Source organism: Talpa occidentalis, unplaced genomic scaffold (genome assembly GCF_014898055.3).
Source record: "Talpa occidentalis isolate TD23 unplaced genomic scaffold, MPIMG_talOcc4v2.1 talOcc4.14, whole genome shotgun sequence".
NCBI lineage: Eukaryota > Metazoa > Chordata > Mammalia > Eulipotyphla > Talpidae > Talpa > Talpa occidentalis.
Window position 1 is genome coordinate 13,291,025 of NW_023601433.1, and position 14,001 is coordinate 13,305,025.

The 14,001-nt window shown below is 49.0% G+C and overlaps 1 protein-coding gene across 3 annotated transcripts in view; it reads right to left on the minus strand.

Annotated features, from left to right (window-relative positions):
- The window catches only part of APBA2 (amyloid beta precursor protein binding family A member 2), a 206,777-nt gene that overhangs the window by 25,247 nt on the left and 167,529 nt on the right, over positions 1 to 14,001 (minus strand). For all 3 annotated transcript variants that reach the window (XM_037510098.1, XM_054694791.1, XM_037510099.2), the window contains exons 5-7: positions 13,579 to 13,659; positions 12,261 to 12,297; positions 652 to 797 (exon numbers count right to left, since the gene is read on the minus strand). In XM_037510098.1, the coding sequence (XP_037365995.1) occupies positions 652 to 797; positions 12,261 to 12,297; positions 13,579 to 13,659 (264 nt within the window). The remainder of the gene's footprint in view (positions 1 to 651; positions 798 to 12,260; positions 12,298 to 13,578; positions 13,660 to 14,001) is intronic.

Genomic DNA, 14,001 nt, shown 5'->3' on the forward strand with positions numbered 1-14,001 from the left:
ACAGCTGGGGTTTCTGTTACCTGCAGTCAACAGCCATCCGAAAATATTAACACGGTGTCTTGAGAGAGAGGCCACATAACTCTGATTACGGTATATTTTTATAATTGTTCTACTTTATTATTATTGTTGTTCATCTCTTACTGTCTCTAATTTATAAATTAGACTTTTTCAGAGGTCCAGGGATAGGAAAAAGCTTAGTATATATATATATGGGGTTCAGTAATCTCAGGTATCCATCGGGGGTCTTGGATCATCTCCCCCAAACTTAAGGGGGACTACTGTATATGAGTCTCTTTTTCCTCTTCTGCAATCATTCTGAACAAAGCTGAGGATACACAGACTGTTGAACGGGGATCTGGTGTTCCCTGCAAACATGTTTCATGCCTGGAAAGCTTCGGAACCGTCCTCTTTGAAGTCACCTTTCTGAGTGGCGAGTGATAGCCCCTCATTAAGGAGCTGCTGCCTCTGTGCCGCCAGCCCCCGCCCGGATCTTCTATCCAAGGCCAAAGTCTCCCTCAGCCTCACCGGGCACCTCGGGCGCCCCTGCCCTCCATGCCAAGGGCCATTCGGTCAGAGCTAGACAGGGTGCTGTGCTGGAACCCCTCCTCCCGCTCCAATGCTCCCCAAAGTGAGTCCTGACTCCACCCCTACCTTGACCCGGCTGACGGCCTCCTGCGCTTGCATCATTCTGATGTTTTTGGAAGGGTTCCGTTCTGAGAGCAGCTGGGTGGACCCCAGGTAGTTGGCAGCAAAGATGATCCCGTCAATGAGGTCCTCGGGTTCACAGGGCCCTGGAACTGAAGGCGACACCGTTACGTCTCCCTAGAGGACAAAGGGCCTGCGGGTCTCACCAGGCATGAGGAAGGTGGCAGTGGGCACAGGGTCCAAAGAGAAGGGCTGAAGCATCGCCTGTCTGCAGCCTGTGGAGGGGGCCAGTCGATGTCCCCCCCACCATGCTCCGTGGAGTCTGGTAACCACACGAATTCTACACCTGGGCCAAAAGACCACGCACACAGACACGTGGTGTTAAGAGGACAATTCCAGGGCCCTGGCAGCTGTCACTTGAGGCAGCTCACGCTGCGCTCCCAGAAGGCACCCTTCCCCTTGCACTCCCAACCTGCCCCAGAACCCTCCGGAACTCAGGACAGCCCCTGGGCATCAGACACAGCAGGGCAGGGGCGGGCCTTACCAGCAACCTGGCACAGAGAAGGGCTTGCCAAGTCATGTCATTGTCAGGAGGTGTTAATACTGGAAGCAGCTGGGGAACTGTGCCAGGGAGGGAAATGGACTTGCACCATCCCTGATTCTGTGCATTGAGGACCAGGCTGCGTCCTGGGGGCTGTGTCCTTGGGAACCAAGGCAAGAGGTGCATCTCTCAGGACACCTGGAGGTCAGAAGCCCCATCTTGTCAGAGGATGAGCTTCCTGCACAGGCGGCAGGACCCGGGCAAGGGACAGTGCTCAGCCCAGATCTAGGGCAGTGGGGAGGGCTGCTTTCAGGAGCTAGAGGTGAACGGAGACCCGCCTGTTGAGAAGGGGGACCCTCAGCAAGGACTGTGTTCTGTGGGGAGTCCCACAGAGCGACAACCTCTCAGATGCCAGGCATCTGAAGGGAGGCAGTGGCATCTCTCCAGGTCACACGGTCTCTGCCTGGAGGTCCTGAAAGATGGATGGTCTCAGCTCTTCCATAAGCCCCGCCCCATGGGCTCTGTGCCCTTGGGAAAGTCACCTCAATTACCTCACTAGCAAAATGAGGGATTGGGGGTGTCCTGATTTCTATCTCCACAGTATTTTTGCATAGATATAACAGTATAGTTAACCCTTGAACAGTTCAGGGGTTAAGGGTGCTGACACCTCCCCCCTATACACACACATACGATCAAAAATCCATGCATAACTTGTGACTCCCCAAATCCTGCTGTTGTTCACCTTACAAATAACACAGTCGATGAATACATATTTTGTATGCTGCATGTTTTATATACTATAGTCTTACAATAAGGTCAGCTAGAGGGAAAACTGTTATTAAGAAAATTGTAAGGAAAATTTATTTACAGTGCTGGATTACACACATGGAGACTGTAAGCTTAATATGCCTGCTTATAAGAAAATCTAAGTATACAATTCTATAGCTATGTAAACAACTTAAAAATTGTTAAAAATTTGAGGAAAAAGAAAGAAAACCTGACTATAAGTGAATATTCAAAGTTCCATCCTTATGTTGTTCCGAGGGTCAAGTGCAGTAGCCTATAAAATGTCAGCATAGACTCATAAAATGCAAGGAATTAACAATAAATCCTTGCGTGTAGCTCAGAAGACACATCTGAGAACGTGGAGAGAGGGGGTGGCAATGCCAGCTGGCAGTGCCCAGGGCAGTTCCTGAACTCACGCAGCCCTGTGCACAGCTGCCTGGCGGGCCCTGAGGCTTGGAGGCAGTCGACGCCACATCACACTGATCTCACGCGGCAGAGCAGGGACCAGGCCCACAGTCAGCCACAACCTGGAAACTGGGCTGCAGGTATAATGTGGCTGGCACCTCTTCTGAACCCCATACCTGAGGGGGTGTGGGAGGAGAGAAGTCATTTAAATCAGCTGAAACTGAAGTCATTGAAAATCGAGGAAGGAAGGAGGGCCCGAGCTAAGCCTAGAATTGACTTGAGAGTCCATGGGGCACACAGTCCCCACCGCACCCCAGAGAACCTTCAGTGAACACAGAATGGGTCTAGGAATGTATGTTATACATAGACTCGCGCGCGCGCACGCGCGCACACACACACACACACACACACACACACACACACACACACACCCCTGATGTGCTGCAGACAAGAACTCCCTGCCCACCCTGTCTTCGGAGCGAAGCCCTCTACAAGCACAGCCCAGCTCTGCTGTCTCGCTCAGGCTGGCAGGCAGGTGGCCCGGGACTCTGCTCCTAATAGGGGCAAGCAAGCCAGCTGACCCCTGTGGGCCTCCAGGGCCAGCGTCAAATCAGGCCATTCCTTCCCTCGAAGTACCTGGGTCCTTGCTCCAGAGGACAAATCACCTTCTCCCAGGTGGGCCGCGCTGGCACACCAGGAGAGGCCAGGAGAGGAGGCTGCAGCACTGGATGATGGGGGTTCTGGGGGGAAGCCCCTCCCTGTCCACATGGTCCCCACTGTGGGCACATGGGCCTGCAGCCAGCTGGGGAAGCAGAGGCCACCCCCAACAAAGGGGATGGGGACTCCTGACTGAAGTACTTCCGATTTTGCTTATCGCACCATCCTCCCTTGGGCCAGCTCTCTCCAGTGAGTGTGGTGCCAGGGGTGCATGTGCCCAGGGTCACCTCACATTGTGGCCCCATTTGCCATTCCTGCAGGGACCATTATGGCCAGGAGATGGCGTCACTTCGGTCTGGAGTAAATTCCAGGGTGTCCCAGTAGTCATGGGGTAAGCAGACCCTCAGCAGGCACCCAAGGCCTGGACAGGTGTCCTCCTGCCTTGTCTGTGGGGGGCGAAGCTGCATGGCACCTCACTGGCTCCCCATCCCTGGGGAAGTGGAGGGGCTGTCTCTCTTGAATCACTCCCACCTCCAGAGGCCACTGTATCTTAACTATCTCCTGGCCAGTTCCCCAAAGTGACCTTGGCCAGCTCCCCAGATGTTTGTGATGCTCAGCTTCCTGTTTCAAGCCATAATCCTCATCCCTGAGTAGAGGTTGAAAGCCGGCCTCCCTGCGTGAGAGCTCCCGGACCCGGGCCTGTCTGCGGCACAGCCTCTGGTGCGCCCACCGCCGGCACCCATGCAGGACTGTCTGTTACACTCCCACGGTCGCCCACCTCCTCGGGTTCTCATCATTCCTGCCTTGCTCTTTTTCAAGCAGGAAACAATAGAGGCCACGGTGCCTGCGGACAGAAAGCCCAGAAGCAGAGAAGAGTGGCCCACGGTGGGGGGCGGGTTCAGCTGCACAGACAATTCTCAAGGCCAGTCACAAAAGGCAGAACCAAACAGCAGATGGCTTCCTAATAGACTGAGGCAGCTGGTCCTACATGGTTGAGATGAATCATTCTTACAGGGCCCAACTTTTGAATGAAACCTGAGCTGAGACCACCAGAGGGAGACAGAACAACAAAGAATAAAGACAGGGTGAAGGCGAGCCTGTCTCCTGAGAGCAGTTTCTCCTCTTTCTTCGGAGCAGCTACGCAGTTACACTTGTACATCCCTGTCTGCAGAAGGTGCCTGCGCCCCTTGCACAAGGAGGCTCTGGGTCCTTCCCTGCTGGAGGCCCCTCCATGGAAAACATCCATTGGAGACCCTCAGACCTGGCTGACCCTCTGATCAGGGAAGGGGTGGGAAGTCTCCCAGGGCCGTTCCCGGAGCCCCCGCCCTTGCCACCCTAGGGCAGGTGGTTCTGAATGTGGGCAGTAGACAGAGCCTTGCAGTGAGCAGCCTGGCCCCGAGGTCTTGATAACGCTGAGCCTGTGCCTGCTCTCCGGGGTATCAGAGAGCAGCAGCTGGGTGGGCACAGGCCACGTGTGGAGAGGAGCGTGGGTGTGCATCTGGAAGCCTCGAGTGCTGCCTGACACCAGACTCGATGTAACAAGGGCATCGATCGCCCGGTGCTCGACAAGGCCACGACGTGCAGCTGCGTCCTAATGTTACAATAAGGCCAGTGCACAGGGAGTCAAAGGACTTTGTCCAAGATCCTGGTCATCAATTCAGATGTCAGCATTCCTAAGCTCCTGAGGACTCCTGAGCCAAGAGAAGCTCAGGAGGCAGCTGGACTCAAGAGTGCTCGTGACCTGTGTGTCCAGCCAGGGGCAGTGAGAACACAAACAAATCCCGGAGTGGAGGAGGGGCCAGGTGGGGGCTGCCCATCCCGGCCTGGAGCCAGAACTCCACCACCACCAGGGGCTCCCCAGAAGCCAGCTTTCGAAGTGTTCCTGTGTGGCTAGTAAAAAGAGAAAAAGCTATCTGGAAAACCGGCCCGTGGGAACGTTCATGAGAGAGGCGGTGACAGGACACCACAGCAGCGAGATCAGTCCCAGCCAGGGAGGAGGAGACATAGTGACAGGGAGTCAAGGAGGCTGGATCGAGGCTCAATACAGTACTTGGGGATCCCCAGGACAGGTCCCAGGCATAAGCCTGTACCTGGGAGAGTTGTTTCTAGAATGAGCATAATGAATAAAAAAATGTAAAAGCTGGTAAATATAGGAAAGGCACGTGCCTGAGACTAGTGGCTGCAGCACAGTTTGTAATAGGAAAAGACTGGAGCGCACCCAAATGCTGCGGCCTAGGGGACATCCACGTGCACGGGGCCTCGGAGCAGCCTGGCGCCCCACACTCACTGCCTGGGTAGAGTGGGGTTTCGGCATTGTCTCCACAATTTAATATTCATTGAAAAAGGAAAGGTGGCAAGAAGAGAGTCTAACTCATTACCGTTTACCTAAGGGAGGGAAGATATGCTTGTAATAAAAATATGTGAGATGCTAAAAATGGTTATCAAGTGTGGGAGGACGGGATTCGGGGGAGAGGGAATAGGGAAAGAAGCCAGACATCTTCGCTTATTCCCTGTTTTTTACATATGACTTTAGAGCCATGCATTTTACATAATTATAGAACAAGATTAAACGTAAAAAGTGGATTTCTAAGAATTAAAAGAAAAATTACTCTAAATGTGCATCCAGTTGTGACGTCATCACGAAGAGAATTATTCTGAATGATTTCATGGATTTATTCTTTTCTTGAGTGATTCTGAGACATTTGTTTGATGGTACGTCCTTGGTGGGCCCTACTCTGCTGTCAATGCAAATAAATCTTTATCGGTATCTACAGTCACATTTCCTTGGGGATGCTGGTATTGTTATTTTGAGACTAAGTATGATTAGTGGAATAAAACAAGTGCAGAATTATGTCAGTGTCCTTGAGAAGGGAAATTTGGGGCATAGAAACAAGAAGATACAAAAGTGAAAACCCACAGTCCCGACAAAGTAGCTGTATGAATCATGATGCATTGTCCCTTGAAAATATACAGTATGGGGAATATAACCAAGATGAAAATGCATACATTGTGCAAAAATGAAAAATGATGTAAAAAATATATACAGTATGTGCACTGTCTATAATGTGTGTGAAACAACTTATCCTGCAATTTAGCAGCTAATGACATTTGTTATGTCCGTTTCTGTGGGTCAGGAATCCAGGTCCCCCACAAAGTCACAGCAAAGGCTTAAAGAGGAGAGGATCCACTTCTAACTTTACTTATGAGACTGCCTGCCAGAGACACAAGTCCTGAGCCATTTAGGACAGAGTCACGCACGACAGGGCACCTTACTTCCTGCAGAGTGACATGCAACAGAGAACAAGAAAGAAGTCACAGCTTTCTCATTACCTTATCTTGAAAGCATGTCCTTCTGTCATACCCTATTGATTAGAGAGAGTCCAGCCTGCTCCCCAAGGTAAGAGATCACCCCAGGTCATGAATACCCAGAGTTGGGGCTCACTGAGGGTCATCTCCCTCCCATACATATTTCCTACCCCAATGGCCAAATCAGTAGGAATGAACACTCAGCTTAGGGTCTCTAAATATGATGTCCAGAGTGCCCTAGGGAAACAACTGGCATGTCCAGAGTGCCCTGGAGAAATAACGGGCTTAGTCCTAAAGGGAGATGTGGTTAAGATGATCCTGGAATAACTAATCATATCAGAAATTAAGGAAGACAAAGAGACTACTGGGGCTGGATGGACAGGACTTGGAAACCAACCCATAGAAGCTTCCACTGGCCAAAGATGAGACAAACTAAGCACCCTGGGGGGGTGCCATCGACAGTGCTTTGAGACACACCAACTATACTTCACCCTAAGAGTTCCTGATGAGCGGATATAAAATCCCATCAGTTCTCTTTAGAGGTTATTAGGAAAATTCATTAATTTTACCATTGTTAAATAAAGAGAAGGAATCAAATACTGAACCAACTTTTCCTATCTGAACTGTACTTGGGGAAACCAAAGACTCAATGAAGAAAAGTTTCTCAGTATAAAATTCCAATTAGTGAAGAAGTGATGGAATTAGAATCAGTAAATCAATCTGGACAGGGATCGTCACAGCTGCGAGTCTTGTAAAACGAGAGACCGCCAGACAGCACATGGAAGAGAACGATAATGCTTTTGAAGTTTCTTTGCCCCAAGCCACCAAACTGAATCTGATCAAGCCTCTCTGTCTAGAGCCCATTTGACAGGACTCAGAGGACAGAGGAAGCTGTGGGGGCAGTGTACCAAAGCAGACTGCAGGGAACTCTAGAAGGCAAGTGATGCTGATTCTTCCTCAACAGCAATGAAACCATTGTAAGCAAGAGGGACAGAGAACCTACAAGAGACATGAAAATTGGTAAATCAACCACTAATCTCAATGTCTGTCCCTTTCCTGCATCTTCACTCCTTACTCATCCCTTGGCCACACTACATACTGGGATATGGAAATACTGATGGACATTTACTGATACAAAGAAATAACTGCTCATTTTATTTTAGCGGTGATAATGCTGGAATGACTTTCAGAGGTACATCTTTGAAATGTTTAGAGGACGTGGAAGGCCTTGGATTGGCTCTGGAGTAATCTGGGAGAAGGTGGGGATGCAAATGAAGCAGCAGTGGGGTGGAGGTGGGGCAGGCACGCAGGTGCTGCACCTTTCAGTTTCTATTTTGGTATTTGTTTGAAATTTTTTTATGATAAAATAATTAACAGATGGGTTTTTTGAAAAGGTGTCATTTTAAAATAAGTCACTACTATGCAACTTCATTCCCACTCCAATTAGAACAGAGGGAAAAGAGAAAACAAGAAAGGAAGAAGCAAAAGTCACCCCGATTCGCAGATGGGATGACTGTACGCCAGGAAAACAAGTGAAAACCTTTTCAAAGAACAAGATAATTCACTAAGGCAGTGGTTTCAAATTCAATATATGTAAAATATCAGTAGGTTTCTTCGTAGCTACGCATAGCAACAAGTCAGAAAAAAATGTGAATAAAAGGTAAAATTTCAAAAAATAAAAGGGATAAACACACCTATGCATAAGCTAACAACATGGGTGTTGCACTTTCATGAATAAAATTTTATTAATGAAGATAAACGAGCTTGAATAAATGGAACAATAAATCCTCTGGTAGATGGCAAGATTCTTTATTTAAAGCTGACAGATAAATTTAATACACGCTAAATAAAAATACCAACAGCAAATTTTATCATGGAAACAGCTGATTCTGTAACGCAGCCCTTAGCTGGGAGGCGTCAGCCTGGACTGTGCCCCGGAGGCCGGGTTTGATGGCCGGCCCTGGCACCGCCACATTTGGGTGTAAAGGGAAAAAAGAAAAAAGCCATGGCAGTTTTGGAGACATGCAGGTCAGGTTTGAACCACCAGCACCATTTAGGTACAGCAGAGCTCACCTGCCAGCTCTGGCACGAGATGGTGCAGAGCAGGCTGGATGCCCTACCAGGGTTTTGGTTTTGAATCTGGAGCTGGTTTTGAAATTAGACTGGGTTTGAGCTCCCATTGGCATCAGTTAGGTTCAAGCCTGCACCAGCACCAATTAAGTCTTGGAGACAGCTGGTTTGGAAAGTGAACCAATCATATTTGAGAGGTGGGTACCCTGAAGGAAATAGAAGCAGAGGCTTAACTCGGCCTGAGGTAGAAGGGCAGGGAAAAGAAAGGTTGTTGGGGAAAAGCTCCTTGAGAAGGCTTGAGAGGAAGACTTGACTTAGTCTGGGAAGGTTCGATTTAGCTTGGAAGAAGCTTCAAGAGGAGACAGATTTCTTTGGCTTCAGGAAAGACCAAGGGTTAGCTGGATCCTGGTCCACTGCTCACTGGCAAGCAGCCAGCCTCTCAATGGAGCAACAGCACCATCTTGCAGGAGCTGCTTTCGGTTTGGACTGCTGGACAATGTAGCACTCCCTGGGGTAGGACCACTGGTCTGGTGTGGCCTTAGGAAGTGCTCTCTTACCCCAATATCCCCTTTGCAAATAAACCTTCTGTTGCACCCTGAGATTGAGCTGTGTCTTGCAATTGTGATCACATGGGTGAAGAATCCACAAACTGTGAACTCATGAGGTCTCCTAAGTTCAAGTAGGCCTGGGGCTGATTTTCAGAGGGAATAAGGCAGGTGCCTCAGTGAGCCAGCTGGCTCTTTGGAAAGAGCCTGAGAAGGTCAGGCAATGCCAGGAGCCAGGCCTGTGATGAGGGCAAAAAACACCCTCCAGGAGGGTGCGTGGATGCAGGAGACTCATTCTCAGGGGCCAATATCGCTAACAGTCACTCCTTGAGCATGGCCTCAGGGGCCCCTCGGGGACATGTCCAGTTATAGAGGTCACCTCCTTGGAGAAGTCAGGCTCTGCCACCCCCCAGGGATTGCAGTTCTCCTGTCTAGATGTGGTCTAAGTCTTTACCAGCTTTGCCACAGCTGGTGTGGATTTTTGCCAATTCCCTTCTTTTTTTTGGCTAGAATAAGAAGTGGTACGTGGAGCAGTACAGGTGCCAGGAAGTACAATGAGGTGTCACGTCTAAGGAAAACACCAAGAGGCAAAAGGCTGGTCATCAGGAGTCATTGGACCAGCTGCCTCCAGGCTGCTGTGCCCAAGACCACATGTGTCCCTGTTTGTGCCAGCTCGGGTTAGGTGTATCTGTTGCCTGCATTCTTACCTGCTAAAGGTGTTCCATTTGGGGATGGTGTTCCCACATTCAGAACATTCTAGGGTTCATCATTAGGATGAGCTTTTCCTGTTGCTAAGTAAATGGGTCCCTAAAGGCTTTAGTCAAATATGAATTCCCTGTGATTAAGAGATAGGTTTTTGTTTTAAGTTCTCTGTTTTTGTAATAATCACAGGGCTTCTCCTCTATAGGAAACTGTAAAAGTCTGTCCACACTGGTTTGAGCTGGCCACAAGCAGTTTTAGCCAGCCTGCATGGCTTGAGACACCAACCTTGTTTTGATTTAGGCTGGCTGAGCTGGCAGAGAAGTGAGTCTTCCAGGACACTAGACTCTAGAGACACTACCCAGGGCACCTGGGAGGTGTGGCTGCTGCCGCCAGACCCTCTCCCCTGCTTTCCCTGCAGATATGAGGCTGATTCCAGAACCGCAGGATTCTCATGTCCAAATCATTCCCCTGGACAATTTTAGGGAGTTCAACCTAAAATGGTGCCATTATCTGTTGATAAGTGATCTTCTGGGATCCACGTGAGCCTACTTCATGCCAAAGGGGACTGGTACACTTCAGCCCAGCATTCTGACCCAGGAAGATGGCGCACAGATGTGCTGTACCGACCTTTGTTGATGAAATGTTAAGTCCTGTAAATCAGGCACCTGACCAAACCCTAAGGTGGAATGAGTGACCGAGGTTTCTTTCTGCCATCCTGCCCTGAAAAACCACATCTGGGTTGGCACCTTCACAACTTACTGTGACCCGATGTAAACCACTGAAGCTTACTTAAAACCACATGGAAAATGATAACAAAACCCATTTGAGCGCCTTTGAATTGGTCAAGATAGAATCAAGTCTACTGGAATTGTAAAGCACAGGTTCTGATGGGGCAAAACTGGTTTCATTCAATCTGAGCCACAGTGCTGCACCTTCCCCTGCAGTGACCTTTAGGGCTAACCGCCCCTAGGTCCGGCTGGGCAACCAGCGCGCAGGGTAAAGAAAGCAAAACCCTTGCTGCACCTCCCGCTATCAGGATAGATGATGGATCCTTGGTCCCTGAATGCATGCCTGATGGCGGGCACCTGGAATAGGGTGTGGGCAAGTAGATGGGATTCACCTGGGCTAAGACTGTGCTTTTAAGGGCGGCGTCACGGGGAACGCCAGCAGCCCCAGCCAGCAGCAGCAGAACCTGAAGGAGAAGCCGAAGCAGAAGCAGAGAACGCCAGAGAGCCCAGATAGAGTGAAGACTTCCTGGGGCTGGGAGGCCTGCCAGCCTCCCAGCCCCAGCCAGCACCCCTGCCTTTCATAAGTGCCTGGTTGTCACTTTCGCCGACGCCCTGAAAACCTGCACGCTTCTCTCAACCCTGACTGGCCTCATTTACTGCTGTGCTGCATGGGACCACAGTTAGCCAGCATGTATCCAGTTCCTGCCCTTACAACCATAAATTCATTTTATTTTTTAAAAGATTTATATTTTATTTATACAATGGCTGGGGTACAGACCAGAGGCGCAGGATGGTGAGAGGATTCACCAGAGACAGAGCGGGGAGCAGAACAGGCAGACGGACCAAAAGCACTGCTGAGGGGAGCAGCGGATGAGACAGAGGAGGTCTGCTGCGCCATGTGGGTATCTCCCTGGCTGGCCAGGAATTGAACCTGCGCTGCAGAGGCTGTGGACAGCTTCACAGCACTGCGCTCAACCCGCTGAGCCACCGGGGAGGTCCCCCATGAATTCATTTTAAACCAGTTTCAATTGAATAAGCCTGGTTCACTCATTATTCTTATAGTGGAATTTAGGGCCTCCCATTTCCCAAGTTGCGGGTCTTTACAAAATAAAAAACCAAAACACACCAGGATAGAAAAGGTTTAAAGTTTGTTATTTTTGAAGATCAATTTACCTTGCTTCCCTAAATATTAATTAAAATTAATTACAGGCTATGGAGTTAATAAAATCCACATTGTTTAACACACAAACAAGGCCAGGAAACTTTCTCCTGGAAGAGAGAAAGATCCTTGAGGTGTTGACAGAGGTCCCCCTAAAGGAGCTTCAAGGGTATCAGCCTTACCTGATACCCTTCAGACATTACAACGTGGGCTCCACCTGCAGCCAAGCTCCCCACACCAGAAACGATACAGAATGGATCCATCTGTCTAGTTTTATAGTGAATGTGAAAATGCAGTATTAACCCCCTTCTTAAAAGATGGGAGCATGGAGGAAAATGAGTCTAAAAAAAGAACAGCCAGAATTTGTACGCAATTATAGTCACCCTAATCAAAAGTGTTACAACGTAATTAGCTGCTTATACAGACACTTTTCAATCTATTAATTCAATCATCAGTGTCATGTGTGAGGCCATTACTGAGGGTGTAATTAGAAGGGATGGTCTGCTGTTCCCTAATCAACTGGACCTCCCCTCCCCATTACGTGGGCCTATGAGGCTGCAGTGATGGCATCCCAGCCTCATTACCAAGCACTGTCTTCACCTTGAAGGTTGTTTCCTAAACAAGCTTTGCAGAAGAAAACCGAAAGTAATTTTATACCATTTTCTCATAGAAGAAATGCCACCATCCCCTGAGAGATGAAATTCACAGTCACTTACCAGCCACAAAACTTGGAAATGATGCCACCTTCTTTGTCTGTTAGGAAATATGAAAAAAAAAAAAAAAAGAAAATACAATAAAACACATAACAGTTGCTCACAGATAGCTCCTGAGACCTAGGCTGACAGATACCACGATATAAAATGCTAAGCCCCAGGCTTGTCAAAAGGCCAGCTCCTAACAGCATCCAGTCTCAGTCAAGTCCCAGGATGTCTGGGAGGGGTAAAAGCAATCAATCCCCACAGAAAACCTCGGAATACAGAGGGTCTGGGAACCCTCCCTTAGCCAAGGGACCCAACAATCTAATGATTCTCCTTCAGGAGGGCATGCGGGTTAGCAGGACACAATTTTAAAACAAGAGAAAGGAAACTACACACCATTTCATGAGTGGCCACGGTTATTTCATCAAAGTCAGGAAAAATCTCATCCAAACGATGTTGTTAGAAAAGGGAGATAACTTTCCTAAGGTCTCATTTCAGGGACCTCCTTCAAGGCAGTTAGTTTATACGGGATTGTGTCTTAAAACCGCGCTGAGTTTAGCACAGTGGTTCTCCACCAGGATTTTTATAGACATCTGGCGAGGCCTGCAGACATTTGGTTGTCACCACTTGGTGGGGGTGAGGGGGTGTTGCTTGTTACTGGCGGCTCATGGGCAGAGCGAGGGATGCTTCAAAACATCCTTCCATGCAAAGGACAACCTCACAACAAAGACCACCTTTAAGAAATCCTGATCTAGATCATGATTGTCAGAAAATGGGGTAGGAGTTTCTGTCTGATTAGGAGCACCAGCACCTCCCCACATGCCACTGACAACACATGAACACTGTAGGGTAAGAGAAAATGATATCAGGCTTTTCTGCCCTCCTGCCATTAGTATTAATAATGGATCCTTGCGGTCCTGAATGCATGCCTGATGGCACCAGGCATGCGTAAGTGGCTACACCTGGGCTGAGAGACGGTGCTTATAAGGGCGGTGTCACCGGGACGCCAGCAGAATGAATAGAAGAGCGGAACCATGAGAGGAGCGGAGAACAAGGCCACCAGAGAATGCTGGAGAGCCCAGATAGAGTGAAGGCTTGCTGGGGGCTGGGAGGCCTGCCAGCCTCCCGGCCCCCCAGCACCCCTGCCTGCCATGTACTTGGTAAATCCCAATAAAAGCCTGCAAAAGCCACCGAGGGCTCCAGGACTCTCTCCTCCTTTACCCGGTCTGCTGGATCAGAAAACCTGCTTTGTGGCCCATTCCTGCCCTGACCCAGTGGGTGGGCAGCGCCAACATGAATGCCCTGGGCCAGAATTCTCATCCTTGCAAAAAATTACCTCTGGGATGTTGTTGTTGTCAACTGGTCCATTGAGATCGGACCTCTGCTGCTTCCTTGGCTGCTCCAAACCATTGCACACCTGGAAACCGGGAGGGTAAAGAGAAAAGTGGCATTTTTATATGTTGGAAAAATCAACATGATATGACTGTGTAAAATGCATGCATATGGACATAATTTAATTAACATTTTTCTGCAGTGAGCATATATACCTTTTATTTCTAAAAGCCATATTTTCTGATTTTATCTTGCATTATTCTTCTTAATTGAAGTAAAACACACATAACATTAAATTTGCCATCTTAACCAGTTTTCAGGCACAGTTCAGGACACTCAGTATGTTCACACTGTTCTGTGGCCACCAGCACCAGTCCTCTCCAGAATGTTTTCATCTTGCAAAATCAGAACGGTCCTTGATTTCCCT